General features: G+C 46.4%; 3 protein-coding genes across 3 annotated transcripts; all 3 read left to right on the plus strand.

Moving 5' to 3' along the window:
- The first annotated feature begins 15,914 nt into the window (after positions 1-15,914).
- LOC135169371 (uncharacterized) lies at positions 15,915-16,892 on the plus strand. The gene has a single exon (XM_064134318.1). It carries the CDS (start codon positions 15,915-15,917, stop codon positions 16,890-16,892), a length of 978 nt encoding a protein of 325 aa, XP_063990388.1.
- Positions 16,893-17,606: 714 nt separating this feature from the next.
- Positions 17,607-19,496, plus strand: LOC135169372 (uncharacterized). The gene has a single exon (XM_064134319.1). The coding sequence runs from the start codon at positions 17,607-17,609 to the stop codon at positions 19,494-19,496; it is 1,890 nt and encodes a 629-aa protein (XP_063990389.1).
- A 638-nt stretch (positions 19,497-20,134) lies between these two features.
- On the plus strand, positions 20,135-21,683 carry LOC135169373 (uncharacterized). Its single transcript, XM_064134320.1, has 2 exons — positions 20,135-21,529; positions 21,603-21,683. Exons 1-2 carry the CDS (start codon positions 20,135-20,137, stop codon positions 21,681-21,683), a joined length of 1,476 nt encoding a protein of 491 aa, XP_063990390.1.
- The last annotated feature ends 1,072 nt before the right edge of the window (positions 21,684-22,755 follow it).

Consider the following 22,755-nt stretch of genomic DNA (forward strand, 5'->3'; position numbering starts at 1 on the left):
TCCTTTTTCTTATCAATATAGTTCACTTGATTGAACACATCAAGATTTTTTTCTAGCATATTAATCCACAACTTTTTTTCCTCTGTACTCACTTGCACGATTTCACTTGTTTTTTTATTATTGACTTTCAGGATTTTAGAGTCACTTTGAGTGCTACCGGGTAATTTATGGCCCAATCGTCTGGTTGAGTTTTTCTTCTTCTCTTCAACCATTTGAAGGTCAGAGTCAACATTTATGACAGGACCTGTCTTGGAAATCTCATGTCGTTGGAGTTTCACTTTTTTCACTATTTTTTCAATTGATTTTTTCTCATCACTGTTATATTTCACTACACGATCACTAATTATCTTAATTCCGTTTTTATTCGCGTTGATTCCCCAATATTTAGATTTTTTAGGTTTAAAACTTCCAGGCTGATAACCTGATTGATAACTGGACTTTGGAGATGAGTTCACTTGACTTGATGTCATTTTGACGTAAAAACGCAAATGCAGTAAAATGATCTCACTGGGTTTCTTGATGCATCCCTAGTTTAGAGGAGGGGCTAAGTTTTCCACACTTTTTTGAAAATTTGGCCTTGGTGGGGGGTGCTTCGAATAGCTGATGAGGAAGGATGCTCCAGTTTTCCTTTTTTTCGCCCCCCACTTGTTTTGCATTTGTTGGCTATTGAAAGGAAAGGTCAATGATTGGTCCATTTCCTTTCTTGTAGACCAATGTCTCCTCCCCCGCAGGGAGATAATATTCTTCCTCACACACCCTAAAAAAGTGGTACCAATAGAGTTTTTCCCCCACTCCTGCTGTTTTTTAAGGGACTCTAAAGCATAACTTTCAAAGTTTTTAGACATTTTTACTATTGCAATGCCTTTTAACGAATGACAACAATCGCGGCACTCGATTTAACAAAAACAATCGGTATAGGAAGGTTCCATGGTAAGAGTGGGGGTAACGCGCAACATACAAAAACCGCGAAAGTGGGGCGCATGTGTGACGCCGCCGCCGCAGAACTCCCTGCAGTGGGGGATAATGTTTGACGGTTATAGGTCTGTCATGTGCTTAGTGGGGATTCTGTCCCCTCCACTCTCATACGTAGCGCTATAAAACGCGGGTGCTCGCGGTGGATTTTATTCAGTCGTCCCGATTTCATCCATTCATTTTTTCAACATGGAAAGTACCAAACAAAAGGGATTCAGTGATACTGAACAGCATGTGGTATTGTCTCAAGTTATATCTTTGAATAGATCAGAGACAAAACAAATTCGCGTCGGCTTAAACGTTACGTGTTTCGGTCAATTCGTGCCGGTTGTGCAATTTATGGGCGTACGCCCGAACCGCGCCATATTGTCAATGACACGAGCAGAATGGACCCTTTTTTTCAACGATTTGGATGCCGTAACCGACTACTTTGACCCTGAGAGTTTCACCCAAAGATCAACCACAATGTACCTGCAAAGGAATTTGGGGCCATAAACGTGAAATTCCACCGTAGTTTTGACAATCCCTGCGTGACCTTTGTTCGCAATGATGATGCAAATCAGACTCCCATAATGATGATGAGGCAGAGCATCATTACATTGAAAAATAAGGCTGCATGGATTAATCAGTGGCTGGATTAATCTGTGGCTGGAGACATTGCCTGTCAAGGAATATAAGGAATCGCTTGTACGATCAATTACAGGCATTGCTATGAATTATATGGAATATAATAGAATGCCTGCCACGGAGGATCTTTATCATCGCATACGCAAAAATTTCGAGGAAATTTATCTCATGGCTCGCGATGATTTCCGACGTACAATACCCCACGAAAATCTCGGATATTTGTACCAATTATTTGCAGAATTATTCCATAATTGTTTTAATTATGTAGATAAATTCGTGGGAGGGGCTTACAGAATCCCTTCATATTGAAAAAACCATACACATATGATTTTATATAAATGATTTGTAAAATGTATCCTACATTTTTTATGAAATATACAAAGAATGATGAAATGTAAACCCTATGTTTAATTATTTATGAAAAAAACCCTCTACATCTTTTCAGGTATAAAAAAAAAGACGGAAGGCAAAAAACATTTTTGATCTTTAAATAAAAAAAAACTTTTGAAAGGAAAAACATGCAATAAAAGAAAGAGAGATTAACTTAGTCAAAAAAAAAGGAGACATCGTTGAGAATTTTTGGAACGGTCTTCCATAGAAAGGGAAAATTTATTACCCTAAAAACCTGTAAAAAAAAAGCATCCATCTAGTGCGCCATCCACGCCAGGGCATTGCGCAATCCTCCATCTAAAAAAAAATAATGGGCCGGTTTCCCTTAACACGTGAACGACATTCCATTGCATAACAATGGGATGGTTTTAAGTGTTTTGGGACCTGCTCGCATTCCTTCGCCACCCACCCACCACCCACTTCCTGTCGAACAATGACATTTTTTGGGGACCCTCACCCCAGGGGGCCCCAGAGCGGCGACGTCCTCCTGAAAGGACAATGGGGAAAACGTGTTCGTACACGTTTGGAAAAAGGGGGGCAGGGGGACGATTCCTGTAATAAATTCGCCAATCGTGCCCACTTACTACTCACGTGGGTAACGAGCCCCAGGTGAGGTTACATCTTTCAACAGCTAGGATAGGAGTAAAAAGAATATTTATGAGTTTATGTTATTAGTTCCTCATCTTGGTACCGTGAAATACTATAATTATTTTATGTATAGAGCATAAATTTTTGTGGATAACGAAAACATGCCGCCTCCCTTGGCGAGGGGCAGCGGAGAGAGGATCATGCCGTCTCCCTGGGCGCGGGGAGGCGGAGAGGGCATCGCCCAAGACAATGGTGCCGGTCGGCACAGAGTTTAGAGGAGTTTTGAGTTGGATTTTCGAATTGCAAGATCACAGTAGGAATTTTGAGAGGAAAATTACAGTCGAGTATAGACCACCGAAGGGTACGTATCCAGTGAGAGTGATCGGTGCTGATCAAGTGCGGGGCGATCAGCCAAGAAGGTTTGTGATGCGTGAGTGGCACCCCTAAGGAACCACCACGAGAATTTTTGCTCATCTAGAATAATTTAGAGGGATTAGGGAATTACGATGCCTCCCCGCTGTGGGAGGAGATTTTCGCCAGATCCGTTTGGCTTATAGCGATTTGATAACTGTTTAATTCGGAAAATAGGCAGGATGCGAACGTAATTCGAGAACTGCGGAAAATTCGGTAAAAAGTAGGGATTTGCTCTGAGTGATTCAGAGAGAAAATAATTCAAAGGGTTAATTAAACCAACAACTAGGAATTTTGAGCCTCGTCTTTCGCGTTATCTCTCTCGGCGGAATCGTACGTATTTAAAAGGGTTTGTGCTGTTATCACTTATGGTCGTTTAAGATTCTTCAAAATGATCATATTTTTTTGTTGTTTGCTTCGTTATTATTTATCACGCTTGTGTATTAGAATTAATTGAATAATGCTAAAGGCAATAATTAAATATATATTTATTCTAAGTTTTTAGGGTTGTGTTATTTTCTTTTGTGGATTAAAGCCCGACGAACCACCTCCATCCGGACTACGCCCTCTCTCCGCAACCTACTCTCTGAGCAGCGTGGGTATTCAAGGTCTTCCCTTGGATTCGTAAGCAAAGTTATACGTTTTCGTTACCGTATGTTTATTTTTCTTGAGAATTAGTTATTGAGACCGCGGTTTGCCGTTCCCCGGTAAAAAACACGGCTGGCGCCCAATAAATGTTGCTCGCGAATCCAGGGGAAAGGGCAGATGACGGGTTTTTCCCAACCCCGAGGAAAAATTTCGTTACAACATGGCATAAAAATTTGGTCACAGAGATCCCAAAGCAATCGACAAGCTGATAGAAAGGAAATTAGCTGAAGATATCGAGATCAATAAGGGCAACGAAGTGCAGGTATGCAGCAGTTGTATCCAGGGTAAATTGTCAAGAAAACCTTTCCCGAAAGAGTCACTCAGTAAAACGACGAAAATATTAGAGTTAATGCATACGGATTTGTGCGGGCCAATGCCAACGAAAACAGTTGGTGGGCGAGGGTGTGATATCCAAAACCCTTTATCAATAGTTTCTCCCGCATTCCCCATAGATACTAACCACAAAGAACCACATTCCTTAAACCATAAACACCACCTTGCAAAAACCCATCCAATTCCACCATCCTAGTTACAAAAACACAACGTCAACCAAAAATTGGTTTCGCCATTTCGGCGAGTGCATTCACCCTACCAAAAAGAATGACACATACCAGAGCACTGAACTCCACCGTGGAAATCATGCACTGACAAAACTGCTGACCGCCAAAACCGCTGACTTAACAGGACAATCCCCTTCAACAATCGGTAGTGGGAAACCATACCATAATTTCCACCAATTAGAAGCCAACTCGTGTAACCCCGAAAAATCGATCCGCTCCCCAAAATCAAAAGATCAAGCCAGTCTAGAAACAACCGTCGGAGCGATAGGTTGACTTGCTGGAAATCACTTTCCGGAATCGATCTGTTTCTTTCGGGCCTCCCATACTATAATTCGCGGTACAGTCGATATCGTGCGTGGTAATCTATTTCACCATAGTAAATAGCTAAACGGCCGGAAGTGTACAGGGATACTGCATCCTTTAATCGAAAGTAGGGGTGTTTCTTGCATTTTTGGAGAACTAACTTATCAGTTTCTGTGGTTGTGGACGTTCTCAAAACTTTTCAAAAACATTGTTCATTAATTATAAGCGAGTGGGTGAACGTGGCATGAATAAGAAGTATTCATGATAGGATCAGAAGCCATTCTGATTCTGGTGAAGAAAGACGATTGTGTCACCGAAGGATCCACACATTCCCGATACATAAGGGATAGCATACCTTTACACCCTTAAACTGTGAGTCTCCTGAAAATTATTACATTTTTCTCCAATTCCAAATTAATTGACTATCGAACTCTCTAAGGAAATATTCGGCGACAAATATTGAATCATGACTATCTTTTGTTACATAACGTTTACATAAAATTCTAGATAATAACCAATCATTGTTAATTGTAATTCAAAAAGGTTCATAATAGAGAAAATTACTTTTGACCATAAAATTTCCCCGGAATCATTTGATTACTCGTAATTCCTTTATTCCCCTTTCTATTTAAATTAACAACATAATCAAGGTAAGAGCGAAAAACAAATCTAGCGTCGTCCAAATAAAATCTCTAAATATAAAAATACTCAGCTTCATTCTATATTTCTAATTTAGCTTTTCATATTTTTATATCAAAATTTCTAGTTCTTGTTTTCCCTAAATAACTCAATTATACAATAGTTGTCCTCCGACGCTGACAACGTCTCCGGACATAACAGCTAGAATTTCATGGCGCAGTCGGTAGGACCGTTCTAGGTTTCCTTTCACTCTTACCGCCAAATTTATAATAAAGAATTTTCCTCAGATATCGAATAAATTCTCTTTCCTTTTCGATCATTCATTAAATTTGTTTTGAGATCGACTCCTTCCTACCTAGAGTAGGAATTCTTTTATTCCTTTCTGAACAAACTCGGCTAATTCTATCGGAAAATTCATTCCTCTATTTTTCTCTCGAAAATTAAGCAATCCATATTTTCAGCATCAAATGCAAAAATTTTAAAAGTTTTTAAAGAAGGAGGGAGCCTAAACTCTATTCAAGATTTTGTTAACACAAACATTTTTCTGACCTCCTTCGAAGCGATTTTTCGATGGCTAATAGTTCCGTCAATATCACCTATACAGGTGATTCAAATGCCACAGCTTGTTGGGAACCATGAAGATTATATTAAAGCAAGAGATATCGCTAGTAGTATACCAATTTTTTCTGGTACCTCCCAACACGCTTCCCTAGATGAATTTGAATATGCTGTTAGAGCAAATCTATCATCGATTCCTACTGAAAATGGTAGGAAGGAGGAGTACATTCTTCAGATATTGAAACGCCTCCTACCCCCGCTAAGTTCGCCGTATCGAACAAAACCCAAAACTCCGTTGAAGATATCCTTAAAATCCTAGTCAAACGATTCCGAGGTCAATACGGTTTCACTTATTACGTTAACCAAGTCCGTGGTCTATGCAAATACGCAAACGAACCCCTAGAATGCTTCTTAGAAAGATTGGCAGCTTTAGTTCAATTTGGGTTGAGAACACTCGAAGGTGAAACAGAGACTAAGAGAGGTGTTCTGGAAGAATACCTGAACAATGAGGCTCTGGCCAGATTTAAAGAGTATGCAACACCTGGAGTTAAGGATACGATACGACGGTGGAAATGTAAAAAAATTAATGATGTACTGAGGGTACTCGATTCGGAAGAGTTCCGGCCGAGTATGACCTTGCCTGCACCTGAGATACAAGATCAAAACCAATGCCGTTACGTGACGGAGTATCCTTCAGCTGGCATACACAATGACATGTGGGCGAATGAATCAACACCGCAGTCATTCAAGGCGTATCCTCAAGCACAAACGTCAAGTCCTCGATATGCAGTCCCTCAGCATCACCAGGGACGTTATGGTACAAATCCATCCTTTACCCCAACACCTGGTAGAGGCTATGGAAACCCAGGATTTCAACTCAACTATGACGGGAGAAATCAGCCAGTCAACAAGGATCTGGTAGCCTAGCTGCTGCAAGATTATCTGCCTCCGAAACGTCCGCCCGGACTGTCAAGGGGATCAGCGAACCTGGAAGCACTTTCATCCAGGGGTCCATTGTCACCATCTCGCCTCAACGGGGGTAACCCTATCGCTATGGCAGGGGGACCAGATGAAAATCCGGCTCTCCAAGAGCTACTCCAGCAGCTCGAGCGACAACAGACCAATGAAGATTTAGCCGATGGAGCCTCAGTTGAACTCAGTCTTCACCAATTAGCTGCAATCTTGACTGGATCCTCGCAACCACCGAAAGAGCCTGTTCCTAGGAGGGAGCAGAAGAGTGAGCGACGAAACGATGACCTGGCTGAAATAAAGCAGTTCCTCCAAACTCTAGTGCTTAAGATGAACCAACCGCCTGCCATACCCAATCGAACACGAGATAATTCTCGGGAACGAGGTCGGACGGATTATCACCAGAGATCTGGGGGAAATCAAAACCCACAAGTCCTGAACTCAACAGCAACACCTGGACTTCCTATCCAGGCTTTAAACGAGTATCTGACTCGTCAAGCGGGTGCGATGACGAGCGACAGGGGTCAGAATCAATACCATACCCTGACGAGCACCCACCGCAACCACCAATAAAGGAGACGGTCCTGTGCGGCCCCAAGCGAGGTCCCCATATCCGGATCCAGGGTCCATACCTGAACAATGATGGGATCAGTGCCCTAGTTGATACTGGGGCTTCCATAAATCTTATAGCCATTCAGTCATTACAACCAGAGGTTATCGTGGATATAAGAGAGACGTGCAAAATTGTGGGGCTCTCCAATGATGTGATGGAATCATTGGGAACTGTAATGCTGCCGCTTCACCCAAAGGCAAAAATCAAATTCCATGTCATACCTCACCAACCTGGCGGATACGGAGCAATTGTTGGTGACGACATGCTGAACAGGCTGAAAGCGCATCTATCCTTCAACACACGAACCATTACATTCAACATATCTCCATTAAAACCTCTGCATATGTGTGTCCCGAGTTGTCCTACGAGAAAAGAGTGCAGGATATCTCTGACCGGGGGTGGACCCAGAATTAACTTACGAGTTAAAAACTTAGTGGGGAACCCACACCAATTCTTGATAGACACCGGAGCGGAGATAAATCTCATCGAGCGGCGCGCAATTAAACCTGGTGCCAAGATCGAACCACCAATCGTGAAATATCTAACGGGGGTAACAGAAGACGCATTGCCAACTTGTGGCTTGATTCGCCTCAGAATCCTAAGAGCGAAGGTCCCCTTTCACATAATTGATGGCGAATTACCAGTGCAAGGATCAGGAGTTCTCGGCTTAGAATTCTTTATTCAGGAAAATGTAGACATCAGGTACCTCCAGAGGACAATAACTACCGAGAAAAGACCGAACCTACCCATTCATTGGTTCGAGTATCGCCGACCATACGGACCCAACATAATTCCCGGCAGAACACGAATGGTCATAGGAATTCCATTCGAAAACCCTGACTCGGAAGTTGGATACTTACCCAAGGTCGATACACCTCAAGGGATATATCTAGGCTGAAGCGCGGTGACAGTCACAAACGGAATAGCCTGTGCAGTAGCCAAATAATACCACTGAAGATCCCATCGAACTCAATATTCCCCCACAACGGATAGAACCATTTGATGAGGAAATTTACTGCCCTGGAACTGACGTCACATTCTGCAATATGGCAATATCCTCAGAAGATAATGAAAGTTTACACCAAAGAGCAGCTGACATTGTTGGAGCGTTACCTGAACAAGAGCTCAAACTCTTTGAGAGGAAGAAAGTGGTCGACTAGATTAGAACATTTGATGATGTCTTTCACCTCCCGGGAGATCAACTAGGGAAAGCTAGACACTTCAAATGCAAAATCCGTACAATAGACAACAAGCCGATCCATAAACGGCAATATAAATTCCCTAAACAACACAAGGATGAAATCAAAACTCAATGCAAGACACTGGAAGAACAAGGAATCATACGGCCGTCTGTCTCCCCCTACAATTCTCCGCTTTGGATTGTCCCCAAAAAAGCGGACTCCAGAGGACGGAAACGATGGAGGATGGTGATCGATTTTCGGGCTTTAATTCAGAAAACCATCAGAGATTCTTACCCACTGCCTGACATCTCGGAAATCTTATCACAGCTTGGAGGAGCGAAATATTTCAGCGTTTTCGATCTTGCAAGTGGTTTCCACCAGATCGAGATGGATGAAGCAGACAGCGAGAAGACCGCCTTCACGGGTCCCGATGGACATTATGAATACGTCAGAATGCCGTTTGGCTTACAAAATTCCCCACCGATCTTCCAGAGGGTGATGGACCAGACTCTCGCAGGTTTGAAGGGCACGGAGCTTTACGTGTATCTGAACGATATTGTTGTCTACTCCAGAACATTTGAAGAACACGCCCATAGGCTTCACAACCTGTTTGAATGCCTTCGAGACAAGGCACTTACCCTCCAACCGGACAAATGCAAATTCTTCATGAAAGAGGTAGCCTATTTGGGAAATATCATTGATGAAGAGGGGATTCATCCTGATCCCTCCCAGGTTAGAGCTCTAGTGGAAATGCCCAAACCAATCAATCAACACGGGATTCGAAGATTCCTAGGTTTCAGCAATTACTATCGTAGATTCGTTAAGGACTATGCTGAAAAATCGGAACCTCTGACCCGGTTACTGAAGAAGGACTGCCAGTACCATTGGAGAACGGAACACGATGAAGCCTTCAATTTCCTAAAACATGCCCTTAATGCAGATTCCCTGCTGTATCATCCAGATATGAACGAACCCTTCATAGCGCACGTATCGAGCACTGAAAAAGGACTGGGGGCGATACTGAGCCAAAAAGTCGAAGAAGGGGATGAACACCCGATCCTCTATGCATCCAGAATATTGCGAGGAGCTGAAAGTCGCTACACATCTGCAGAGAGAGACTGCCTAGCGGTGGTATACGCTCTAGAGCAGTTCACACCCTACATTTATGGAGTGCCTTTCACTATTATCACGAATAGCCCAGCCCTCAATTGGCTGCGAGATTCCAGCAATCCCACCTCCAGACAAGTTAAATGGAAAACTTATTTGAACGACTTTGACTTCGAGGTGGAAATAAGGAAACAGAAAAAGGCACAGCTGGCCGACGCATTTGCAGAGAACCCATTGGAGGACGACCAGCCTGAAGAAACTGTACTCATTGGTTGTCTACCGGCAACCAATGCATCCCGTCCAACCCTTAGACCATCAAGAACAGCGGGAAATCCCAATCTACGGGTTCGTTTCAAATCGGAACCTGAGGTCATGCAAACACCAGTCCCTGGTAGTTCAGTAGCAGAACGAATCAAAACAAGGCGAATGACTGATCTAGCCACCGGCAGGAGAGAACCTATCTCTTATCGAGATAATCGTCAGTATCAGTCAGCACTAAAAAAAAGAATAAACCCGAGTGGCAGAGCTACACCAGAAAAGACTCCGGAAAAGGTTGATACCGATGCCACAACAGTCACACCTATTTCAGCGGAAATAGAGAATGAGTCAATACTCGAAAGCACACCAACCCCGTCTACCGCAGGAAATTCGGAATCGGGAATGGATAGCACGGAAATGATTCACCCTGAAGAAGAAAAGGAATACTCCGACGCTGACACCCCAACAGCGAAAGATAACGATTCCGAAGATACAGAAGACTCCCGAGGGTCCACCGAGAGACCTGATGAAGTGAACATTTCTTTGGAAGGAGAACCAATGGAGGACGATGTGTTTGAAGAAAGAGATCAACTGGATGGGCTGAATCAAGGAATAATTGAATCAGAATCTTCAATGGAAGAACAAGATGATGACCCCGAAGAACCGGCAGAAGCTGAGATAAGTAGGCTCAAGGGCTTACAGCTATTCGAAAAATTCCTGAAAAAAGCTGAGGAATCACAAAACGAAAGTCTACCAGAGTGGGACTATTACCAACCGCCCCCTCTATACCAGCTGTAAAGAGCAAATCTGAGCCCACGCTTCCTCGATGAGGTGAACGCATCCACCCAGTTGTTTGACCAGAAGATAGCAGATTTCGAAGAGCGATCCAAACCCTTGATCGAATTGTCCGATGAGTTCGAAGAGGACGACACAGTGTCATTGGGGGCGAAGGTTAAATCCACAGATCCTTCTCATTTTATAGAAGAGCAACTGGATCCCTCTCCCATCACACCCTCTCCTTCATTCCCTGAGGGTATCATCCAAGAACAGTTGAAAACAGACATGTTACAAGACGATAAACTCAGCATCCCCCACGATGAGTCCTATCAAGCTGCATCTAACATTCATGAAACAAGAGATGGACTTACGTTCTCGAAGGGAAATCTTGCACATTTTCTGGCTGCGGATGCAGAGCCAACTAAACAGAATACGAAACTTCTCAGAGATCTGAACCTCATCAATTTAGAGCAGATCAAAAAGCTTAAGCCTCTACCAGGTCAGGTCATAGTCACGAAATGTGGAAAATTTCACACGTTCACACTTATAGTGAAACAATGGCACTTTGAGAAAGTCAAAAACAAAAATCTCAAACTCTGTTTGACGAATCTACACCAAGCCTTGATGAAATGCCAAGTAAACACGGTTAAAATGGTAAATCAGGGAGATGAAATTGATGAAGACATCCGAATTCGATTCTTCTTGGAAAAGGAATTCTATGAACAGCCGATCGACATAACCCTGTGCCATGGAACCATTGGAATGCCACCGGTAGCTCTGAGGCAAGAAATCATCAAAGAATGTCACGAAATCCTGCCAGCCGGCCATAAAGGAATCGTCAAAACATTCAACAGAATTAGAGAACGATTCTATTGGCCAGGAATGAAGCAAGAGGTTGAAAGGTTCATCAAGAAATGCAGAACTTGTCAACTGGAAAAGATACGACGTGTGAAATTTCGACAACCAATGCTGATCACGGAAACACCAAGTGAATGCTTTGAGAGAATCTCGATTGATACCGTTGGTCCACTCCCAACGACCTCGAAAGGGCACAATCACATCCTTACGATCCAGGATAATTTTGCCAAACATTGTGTTGCCGTACCCCTTAAAGATATCAAAGCCCATACTATTGCACATGCTATAGCAACCAAGTACGTAACACAATATGGTTGCTCGAAGATCATTCTCTCCGACAAAGGCACAAGTTTCCTCAGCAAGCTTTTCGCTCAGTTAAGCAAGATCATGAGATTTCACCATATCACCACTTCAGGTTATCGGCCGCAATCCAATGGAGCTCTAGAAAGGAGTCATCATTCCCTTGCAGAATATCTTAAAGCATACACCAATGAGTTCAATGAGTGGGATGAATTGCTACCCTTCGCTATGCTGTCATACAACACCACTGTTCATAGCTCAACAAATTTTACCCCTTTCGAGCTATTATACGGCAAACCAGCCAGGATACCCTCCAATCTAAATGAGACAGACCAGGGAAAGGAAACCTACTCGGACTACATGATCGAGTTGATCACAAAACTTGAAAGGATCCATGAAATCGCCTACATACATCTTCGAGAATCCAAACTCAACTCAAAACGGATTTATGATCTAAAGGCAAGGCCTTTAGAGTTAAAAATCGGTCAGTTCGTGTACGCTGAGAAAGAACCAAAAACAGGAAAGTTGGATCAAGCTTACACCGGGCCTTATGAAATCGTAGATATCACCGCAAAAGGGAATGTATACCTCGAAACAGAAGATGGGCACCGGTTCATGAAACATCCCAACAAGCTGAAACCATGTGAGGAAGATTAGTACAAGAAGACAAAAACTAATAGATAGCAATAACGCAAAAACCAGAATCGACCAACAATTGAACGATTCGAGGAGGTACCAATGGCCACCATCAGCATGCCTGCCGCAAGAATAGCCCCCGCATTACCAGCACTCCCACCACCGAAAAGAGAGTCAGGAGACCACCTTACCCGAACCACCTCAAAGGACAGGGGTAACCATCAGCTACATCTAAGGAAATATCCGATTATATAAAATAATAATAAGGACTACAATAATAATAAACATAATAATAACAAAACTAATAGCAAAAAAAAAAATCATATATATATAATTTAATATTATAATATTTAACCCAACAAATAGAGTATAAAGAGGAAACACGTGTAAAGGAAAATCCACAGCTACTGACCAAAACCATTTATTTTTCAGAAAATATCCATAATAATCAAAATGTAATCCATACGATCAAAACATATTAAACTCGCGACATGCAACAGAAACACTCCGAAATCAGGGATAGAGTCTCCATAAACATTGCCAATACTGAGCCGACTTACGGCCGACAGTCCCAAAAATGCCTCCATTCGATGCATAAGATCCTCACACTGCTATGTCCTGCCGTCCCAAAAATAGTAGAAGACTCTCTCATCCCCAATCACCCTTCCAAACCTCAGACCACCCCATCAAGCTAAAACCGCGAAAAAGAACAAAGATCATGAAACAAAATGGCAAAAATGAAGTAAAAACAGCAAAAGAACATCTTACCTGCCAAACTAAAAGCACCCCCACATCTCTTCCGATGACTCTCATACCAAGGATAAAAATCATCAGGTCCTGGTGGGCGAGTTAAGACGCGAGACACCTTCTTCCGACATTTATTACAGATAAAAACCTTATCCAGATTTAAAACCCGTAACCTATCCCAAGAAACGTCACTTTCATCCATCAGATCACATCCTAGCAGCTTGTTTATCCGGGACACCTCCCTCATAAAAATCGGTCCATGCCCAGAATTCTCGTTCCTATCCGCGCCAGTGTTATCCAAAAACGCATGGATCATCTCATGAAAGAGGGTGCGAACTAACACTGACCTACACCATCCCGCGGAGAACATGAACTCTAGCAAATAAATTATCTTCGTCGTAAAATCCGTATAACCGAAACAGTCCTTCTTCCGGTTAGATCGAACATATGTGAATCCACGCACCCGACCTCCAAAAAACTGCTTATTCAAAACTCCACTCAACCTAAAAATATCAGGATTCTCCCCCAAAACCATATCGACATATGGCAAAAGACCAAGAGACACCTTCACCCCATTCGGTCCAGGTTGATCACACCGCGACTACAAAACTCTCAACTCCCGAGGAGCATTTCGAATACGACGGGCTTTCGAAGGCATATTAACACTCTTGCCACGAGAAAAGACAGCAGCAGACTGATCCAAGAGTACCAAAGAACTGTCACAGAAACTAATTACACCGGATGCACTATGCCAGCCTGCAGAAATTTGATCGCAATCCCCGACCGAATGAGACGAAACAAACAGTACCCACGATCCGAACAATCGCTGACCAGAGATAAACCGGAAACCCACTAGATCAAGTTACACCCGACTATGCGAAACTGCAGACACTTCTCAAAATCAATTTCAACCCAGTGCCATAATGATTCCGAGCGGCGGCTGTGATATCCAAAACCCTTTATCAACAGTTTCTCCCGCATTCCCCATAGATACTAACCACAAAGAACCACATTCCTTAAACGATAAACACCACCTTGCAAAAACCCATCCAATTCCACCATCCCAGTTACAAAAACACAACGTCAACCAAAAATTGGTTTCGCCATTTCGGCAAGTGCATCCACCCTAACAAAAAGAATGACACATACCAGAGCACTGAACTCCACCGCGGAAATCATGCACTGACAAAACTGCTGACCGCCAAAACCGCTGACTTAACAGGACAATCCCCTTTAACAATCGGTAGTGGGAAACCATACCATAATTTCCACCAATTAGAAGCCAACTCGTGTAACCCCCAAAAATCGATCCGCTCCCCAAAATCAAAAGATCAAGCCAGTCTAGAAACAACCGTCGGAGCGATAGTTTGACTTGGTGGAAATTACTTTCCGGAATCGATCTGTTTCTTTCGGGCCTCCCATACTATAATTCGCGGTACAATCGATATAGTGCGTGGTAATCTATTTCACCATAGTAAATAGCTAAACGGCCGGAAGTGTACAGGGATACTGCATCCTTTAATCGAAAGTAGGAGTGTTTCTTGCATTTTAAGAGAACTAACTTATCAGTTTCTGTGGTTGTGGACATTCTCAAAACTTTTCAAAAACATTGTTCATTATTTATAAGCGAGTGGGTGAACGTGGCATGAATAAGAAGTATTCATGATAGGATCAGAAGCCGTTCTGATTCTGGTGAAGAAAGACGATTGTGTCACCGAAGGATCCACACATTCCCGATACATAAGGGATAGTGTTGAGGCGACGGCCTCATTTGGCTAAGGGTGGCAGCACCTCCTGGGCGAGGTCTGCCTGACCGGCCGCGCTGTCATCCAGGTGCGTAACTACGCACCTGAGGCGCTGCCCTTATCGCCGTTTCCGATGATTTATCTGGAACGTTCGATTTTGATCTCGAACGTTCCATATATCCGTTGGAATTCTCTCGGCCCTTCCGGGGGTCACTTCTCAACGTGCTCTCATGGTGATCTGTAGTGGTGCTATATCTCTCTCACCAAATTTGTCTCTACCGCGCTCAATATTTTAAGTGTTTGCTCGCGGCTCAAGTGCAACGCACATAATTATATTCTTGTACAGTTTTTGTGAACAACCACGCATGACGTGAAATAAACAAGTTTTTAAGTGACAGAACACAGTGCTTCTCGTGTCACGTTTATTCTCCCCGGTTAACCCGCATCCCCCTCTCTGCCGGTTTTTTGTGCGCTCTCGCCGGAACATTTGGTCCTTCGAGCCGGATCGGGTTATCGGGAAGTGGTTTTTGAGTGTTTTAGTGGTGCACATTTCGCGGGTGAGAAAACGCGGGAACCCGGGCCTGCTGTGGTGCGCCCCGCCTCCATTGACGTCAGCGACGCCCCGTCCACAGCAACGCCTGCCGCCCCGCCCCTCTCTACACGCACCGGCCGCTGCCCACGGATCGATAGTCGAGGTTTTGGGGCTGCGCTCTTACCGACGGAGGGGACGCTAACCGACTGGAGCATCTCTACACTCCCTCAAATCTCACAGGGAATTCAATATTTAATAATTTTATATTTTTTTATTGATCTTCGCCTGGCGGTATCACTGATCCTGCTGCTGTTGCTACGGGGGGGTGTTTTGGTGTGCTTTATTACTGCGTGCGCTCAATTTTTGGAATCCTCCGCCTGGTTTTTTATTTTTTTATTTCTTATTTTTGATTGTTTCCCTAACAAAGGGGATTACCGGGGTTTTTCTCTGCTCGGGCTGTGTCTTTTTTTTTTTTGAGTTCATTCCTGCTTGAGCATGGCTTTCCGGGGGAAAATTCTATTGCAGGCCAGCAGGGCTAAATTTATTGAAAACTTGAGGGCGGAGTCGACCTCCGCAAGTGTGCGAACTCTCACGGTGGCTGAGCTCCAGTCCAAGCTGGACATGTTGGAGAACCATTGGGCCTTGTTCGACAGTCTCCATCTGAAGCTGCTGATGGCTAAGGACAACGAAGAGGTGCTGGACCACGCGTACGTGAAGGAGGAGGTTTACGACAAGTGTTTGTCGATGTACTCCGCGGCTCGCAGCACATTCATAGGGCTCATCAAGGGATTGGATGACTCCATTGATCTCTCGGAGTCGTTCCGCCGGCCATCTGTTGCTCCTCCACCGGCGTCTGTGGCTCATCGGCAGTTGCCGAAGATCTCGCTGCCAACGTTCTCAGGGACCTTTTCGGAGTGGACACCGTACAAGGATCTGTTCCTCTCCATGGTGGTCGGGAGTTCGGCGCTAAGTACTGTGGAGAAGTTCCACTATCTGCTGACGTCTCTCACGGGTGAGCCTAAGCAGCTGATCTCCACCTTGCCCGTGACCGAGGACGCGTTCCTGCCAGCGTGGAACGCCCTCTTGGCTCGTTACGAGAACAAGAGGCGGCTCGTCTCTATCCAGCTGGGGAAGCTCTTCGCGGCGCCGAGGTTCATTAACCGCACCGCCAAGGAGTACAACGCGCTTCTCAACTCCGTGGCTGAGGCGGTAACCGCGCTGGAGTCTCTCGGTCGTCCGGTGGAGCATTGGGACGATATGCTCGTCCACCTCGTTTCGAAGCGGCTGGACGCCAAGATGCTGGAGGCCTGGGAGATTGAACTCGGCTCATCATCGGAGTTCCCCACGTACGCCGCTCTCAGGGAGTTCGTGCTCGGTAGGGCCAGGGCTAGGGAAACGATGGAGATGCACGCCTCGGAGCCGCCATCGGCTGCGTCATCCAACCCTCACCGGGCTTCGAAGCCTCGGCCATAGAAGGGCCACCCCTCAAGTCAGACCGTGACGGTCTACTCTCCATGCCAGCCTGCTCGGGTCTACAGTGCCTCGGCTGGTCCTACGTCGCAGCCTATGTCCGGGAAGGAGTCGGGGAGCCACTCGTCTCGAGCTGTGAAGCCTCAGCCTCAGCCCCCGTTTCAGAGTTAGGCGGACATGTGCTTCCGGGCCTGTCCGATGTGCGAGGAGGAGCATTCGTTGGACAGGTGCTCCAAGTTCAAAGCTCTGTCTCCTACCGAGAGGAGATCATTCGTCGTTCTCAAACATCGATGCTTCAACTGCCTAGGGAAGCATAATAGGGACAGTTGCCGGAGCCTCAACAAGACCTGCGTTGTGTGTCGGCAGAATCACCACTCGATGATTCACATCAATCGTCCTCAGCCAGCACCTCTAGGATCCTCCCAGTCTCGTGACAGCCAGCAGGTTGTTAAGACAGTGCAGGAGCCTCAGCCCGGGCCATCTATACAGTCCACTGCCTCCAGGCCTGACATGTCTCCACAGTGACATGCGATACCAACGCCTGCGCCAGAGTCGTCGCCGCTCCATGACCTCTCTCTACGGCCGGCTCTGGCGAGTGATGCTCCGGTTGTAGCCGCGATCAATCGCGAAGTCTCTCCACAGCCCAGACCAGGTGTGATTCTCGCCACAGCCCTAGCCTCGCTAGTCTTGAGGGACAGCGCTTCTCACGAGGTTAGGATGCTGCTGGATACTGGTTCTGAGCTGTCGTTCACTACAAGGGAGCTAGTCAAGAAGTTCAGCTTGCCGATTTCTCCAGCTGTGCTACCGGTCGTTGGTATCAGAGGTTCGACCTCTGCCTCTAATGGGTTCTCTCAATTCTCTCTCAAGTCTCTGCACTCCAGCAAGCAGATTCTTGTCAAGGCCTACGTTCTCAATAGCCTCACGTCGTCGTTGCCGTCGTTCTCCGCCTCTCAACCTCAGCATTGGGAGCATCTCCGAGGGTTGCAGCTAGCGGATCCACACTATCTGACGTCAAGACCTGTCGATCTTCTCATTGGCGCAGATTTCTTTGGATCTATAGTGGAGCCGCAGATCATCAAGGGGCTATCCGATTCTCCTATTGCGATGCTGACTCTCTTCGGGTGGGTGGGGCTCGGGCCCACCTCTGCAGTGACGTCGGCGGCGAGCTCGCATCACGTCTCTGTCAGCAACGAGGAACTTAGCGAGCTTCTCACCTCGTTCTGGCAGCAGGAGGAGGTATCTGCGGCGGAGGGCAAGGACGTCGCTCTCACGAAGGAAGAGGCAGAGTGCGAGGAGTTTTTCCAGCGCACCCATGCCCGGGATCGCTCGGGGCGCTATATTGTTCGTCTGCCTCTCGTTCGCTCTCCCGCAGAGCTCGGGGATTTTCTAGGCCACGCGAAGGCGTGCCTCGCGAGCCTGCTTAGGAGGTTGGAGAAAAATCAAGGATCTCTGCAGCTTTATAGTGAATTTCTCAAGGAGTACGAAGAGTTGGGGCACATGGTGTGTGTTCCGGCTGTACCTGTCTCAGGCGACTCTCGGATCTTGGACCGTGAACCTGGCGAGATGACCTTGGCACATGGGGCTTCGGCCTCAGGAGGGTTGAGGGTCTCCGAGGGCGGGCGGTTATACCAGGATTCCGGTCAGAGTTCGTCTAAAAGGCAATCTCGCTATTCTGCTCCTACGTTCTACTTCCCTCATCATTGTGTTCTCCGGGAAAGTAGTGAAACTACGAAGCTGAGGGTAGTATTTAATGGTTCCAGTAAGAGTAGCTCCGGAGTGTCTCTCAACGACATCAAGCATACTGGGGCCAAGCTGCAACGCAACATCTCTGATGTACTGCTCTGGTCTCGGCAGAGCAGGTACATCTTTATGACGGACATCACGAAGATGTTCCGTCAGATCAAGGTGCATCGGGAGGACTGGCCTCTCCAACAGATTTTGTGGCGTGATTCTCGGGGCCACATCTGCACCTATCAGCTCACCACCGTCACCTACGGGACCAAGTCTGCTCCATTTCTCGCCTGTAGGGTTCTCGACCAGCTGTTCAAGGACGAAGGGCATCGGTTCCCTCTAGCCGTTTCCCCCTTGAGCAGCGGAAGATATGTGGACGACATCTGTGGTGGAGCTGACGAGGAGGACGATCTCCATTTCGTAGCTCAGCAAGTGGCGGAGCTCTGCTGGGCTGGGGGATTCCCTCTAGCGAAGTGGCACTCGAACAGTCCGTCTCTACTTCGTGCTCTGACACCGGGAGGCTTCTCTCAGAGTCCGAAGCCGCTAGAGAACTCTACCACAAAAATTCTCGGCTTAAAGTGGGATCCAAGCGACGATCGGTTGAGGTTCTCCATTCAGCTCTCAGTCGGCGTGAAGCCATCGAAGAGGATTGTGCTGTCGGAGATTGCGCAGCTCTTCGACCCTCTATGGCTGCTCTCACCGGTGGTGATACGTGCCAAGGCTCTTCTGCAGCAACTGTGGCTGGAGAAGCTGGACTGGGACGAGGAGTTGCCGGTGCATCTGGTCCAGAAGTGGGTTCGGTTCCGAGAGAACTGGCCCAGGTGGATCAACTCTCGATCCCGCGGTGGATGGGATGTAAGAAGGATTCTCGGGTGAAAATCCACGGCTTCTCGGATGCGTCTCTACTAGCGATGTCGGCGGTGGTCTATTTGAAGGTGACGAGTGAGGATGGTGTCAGCATCTCCTTAGCTGTCGCTAAGACTAAGGTAGCTCCTCTCAAGAGGTTTACCATCCCGCGTCTGGAGCTCAACGCCGCGGTCATCCTAGCTAAGCTCGCAAGGTATGTGATTGAGCAGCTCAACCTTGATGGTGCTCCGGTCCATTTGTGGACGGACTCAGCTCTTGCTCTGGCGTGGATTTGTGCTCATCCTTCCAGGTGGAAGGAGTATGTCCACAATAGAGTAGCCGTGATCCAGGAGCTAGTGCAAGAAGCCAAGTGGAGGTACGTCAGTGGGAAGGAGAATCCGGCTGATTGTGCATCTCGGGGCATCTCTGTGGCTCAACTTAATGGCCATCATCTGTGGTGGACGGGCCCAAAATGGCTACGGAAGGAGGCGTCTCAGTGGCCAAGTGGGAGAGCAACGTTGGACCCGTCTACGGATTTAGAGGAGTAGCCGGGGGTGACTTTAGCCGCTTCCCTCGGAAGATCAAGTCTCTGGGATCTCTGTTCGCGGTATTCCTCTCTCTACAAGTTGCTGAGGATCACAGCAATTTGCCAAACGGTTGTGGGGAATATGCTGCGGAAGCTGGAAAGGAAGAGGGGCGTCATCGTTCCAGCAGTATTCAGCCCTGGAAGCATGGAGGCAGCTCGGCTTTATTGGGTCAAGGCGACTCAAGCCTATCATCTCCAAGCCGAGTGTGACATCATCTCTCACGGATTGCAGTTGAAGAAGTCTCATCCGTTGACCAAGCTCACGGTCTTCATTGATCAACAAGGATTTCTCAGAGTCGGCGGGCGGTTGAAGTTCTCTACTCTAGGGCCAGAGAGTAGGCATCAGGCCATCATCCCTCAAGGCTCAGTGCTCGCCGAGCTCATCATAAGCGACTCTCATCAGCGGCCGCTGCACGGTGGGACTCAACTCACCTTGGCACATCTCCGGAGGTCTTACTGGATTATTGGAGGTCGTCTACCAGTAAGATCCTTCATCCTCAAGTGCGTGGAGTGCGCACGTCATCGGGGGATCCGCGCTCAGCAGCTGATGGGTCAGCTTCCAGTGGCACGCTTGGTGGCGGACCGTGCCTTCTCTAACACTGGTGTGGACTATGCCGGACCGGTGTCTATCAAGACTTGGTGGGGACGTGGTCACAAGACCCAGAAGGGTTGGTTAGTGATTTTCGTCTGCATGGCCACGTCCGCTCTCCATCTGGAAGCTGTCACGGGCTACACCGCGGATGGTTTCATCGCCGCCTATCGGAGGTTCGTGAGTCGTCGGGGATACTGCAGACACTTGTACAGTGATTGTGGGACCAACTTCATCGGGGCGGATAAGGAGCTGAAGAAGTTGTTCTCCGCTGGAGCTAAGGAGTTCCAGCATCTCTCTGCAGTATGTCTCAAGGATGGAACGTGTTGGTCGTTCAATCCCCCTGGAGGCCCTCATTTCGGGGGAAAATGGGAAGCAGCGGTCAAGTCGGTAAAGTACCATCTCGCTCGAACGGTTCGAGATACGGCTCTCACGTTCGAGGAGCTCTCTACGCTGCTGTCCCAGATTGAAGCCGTTCTCAACTTCAAGCCTCTACAATCGCTCTCGGAAGATCCTGACGATGTGTCCTGCCTCACCCCGGGGCACTTCCTCATTGGAGAAGCTCTAATAGCGCTTCCGGAGCCCTCACTGGCACACCTCAACGTTGGACGACTCTCTAGATGGCAACTGATCCAGCAGAGGCTGCAGTTCTTCTGGAAGCAATGGTCTACAGGGTACCTGCAGCAGTTCCAGTCCATCTCCAAGTGGCATCACCCGTCCAACGAGATCAAGGTCGGCAGCCTGGTTCTTCTCTCCGACGAGCGGTTCCCGCCGGCGAAGTGGCCTCTTGCTCGGGTCACAGCTCTACATCCTGGAAGGGACGGTTTCTCCAGAGTTGTGACCATCAGGACCGCCTCGACGACGTTGACCAGGCCGATCTCCAAGCTGGTTCTGTTGCCGATCTCTACCAGCTGAGAGCTGGTCCCTACAGGCTTCATTAATGTTTGCTTAAGTGTTCCAGGTCTCTGCAAACGATCTCTACTCCTTCTGTGTCAGCAACGGGGTTCCTGACGGGAGGGAGAATGTTGAGGCGACGGCCTGATTTGGCTAAGGGTGGCAGCACCTCCTGGGCGAGGTCTGCCTGACCGGCCGCGCTGTCACCCAGGTGCGTAACTACGCACCTGAGGCGCTGCCCTTATCGCCGTTTCCGATGATTTATCTGGAACGTTCGATTTTGATCTCGAACGTTCCATATATCCGTTGGAATTCTCTCGGCCCTTCCGGGGGTCACTTCTCAACGTGCTCTCATGGTGATCTGTAGTGGTGCTATATCTCTCTCACCAAATTTGTCTCTACCGCGCTCAATATTTTAAGTGTTTGCTCGCGGCTCAAGTGCAACGCACATAATTATATTCTTGTACAGTTTTTGTGAACAACCACGAGTGACGTGAAATAAACAAGTTTTTAAGTGACAGAACACAGTGCTTCTCGTGTCACGTTTATTCTCCCCCGGTAACCCGCAACGCCCTCTCTACCGGTTTTTTGCGCGCTCTCGCCGGAACAGATAGCATACCTTTACACCCTTAAACTGTGAGTCTCCTGAACATTATTACATTTTTCTTCAATTCCAAATTAATTGACTACCGAACTCTTTCAGCAAATATTCGGGGACAGATATTGAATTATTACTATTTTTGGTTACATAAAGTTTACATAAAATTCTAGATAATAACCAATCATTGTTAATTGTAATTCAAAAAGGTTCATAACAGAGAAAATTACTTTTGACCATAAAATTTCCTCGGAATCATTTGATTACTCCTAATTCCTTTATTCCCCTTTCTATTTAAATGAACAACATAATCAAGGTAAGAGCGAAAAACAAATCTAGCGTCGTCCAAATAAAATCTCTAAATATAAAAATACTCAGCTTCATTCTATATTTCTAATTTAGCTTTTCATATTTTTATATCAAAATTTCTAGTTCTTGTTTTCCGTAAATAACTCAATTATACAATAGTTGTCCTCCGACGCTGACAACGTCTCCGGACATAACAGGGTACTTTATGACAATAATAGACGACTACAGTCGTTATACATTCGTCTACTTATTGACTGACAAATCACAAGCAGAAAGAGTGATTAGAGATTTTGTCGCAGAAATGAAAACTCAA

This window comes from Diachasmimorpha longicaudata, chromosome 14, assembly GCF_034640455.1.
Source record: "Diachasmimorpha longicaudata isolate KC_UGA_2023 chromosome 14, iyDiaLong2, whole genome shotgun sequence".
NCBI lineage: Eukaryota > Metazoa > Arthropoda > Insecta > Hymenoptera > Braconidae > Diachasmimorpha > Diachasmimorpha longicaudata.

Bases quoted from the DNA above. Each gene is read 5' to 3' on its own strand.
- LOC135169372 (XM_064134319.1), top strand. From the start codon at position 17,607: ATGCTGCTGGATACTGGTTCTGAGCTGTCGTTCACTACAAGGGAGCTA.
- LOC135169371 (XM_064134318.1), top strand. From the start codon at position 15,915: ATGGCTTTCCGGGGGAAAATTCTATTGCAGGCCAGCAGGGCTAAATTT.
- LOC135169373 (XM_064134320.1), top strand. From the start codon at position 20,135: ATGCTGCGGAAGCTGGAAAGGAAGAGGGGCGTCATCGTTCCAGCAGTA. The intron at 21,530-21,602 runs GTTCTGTTGCCG...TAAGTGTTCCAG, and splicing joins CCAGGCCGATCTCCAAGCTG to GTCTCTGCAAACGATCTCTA.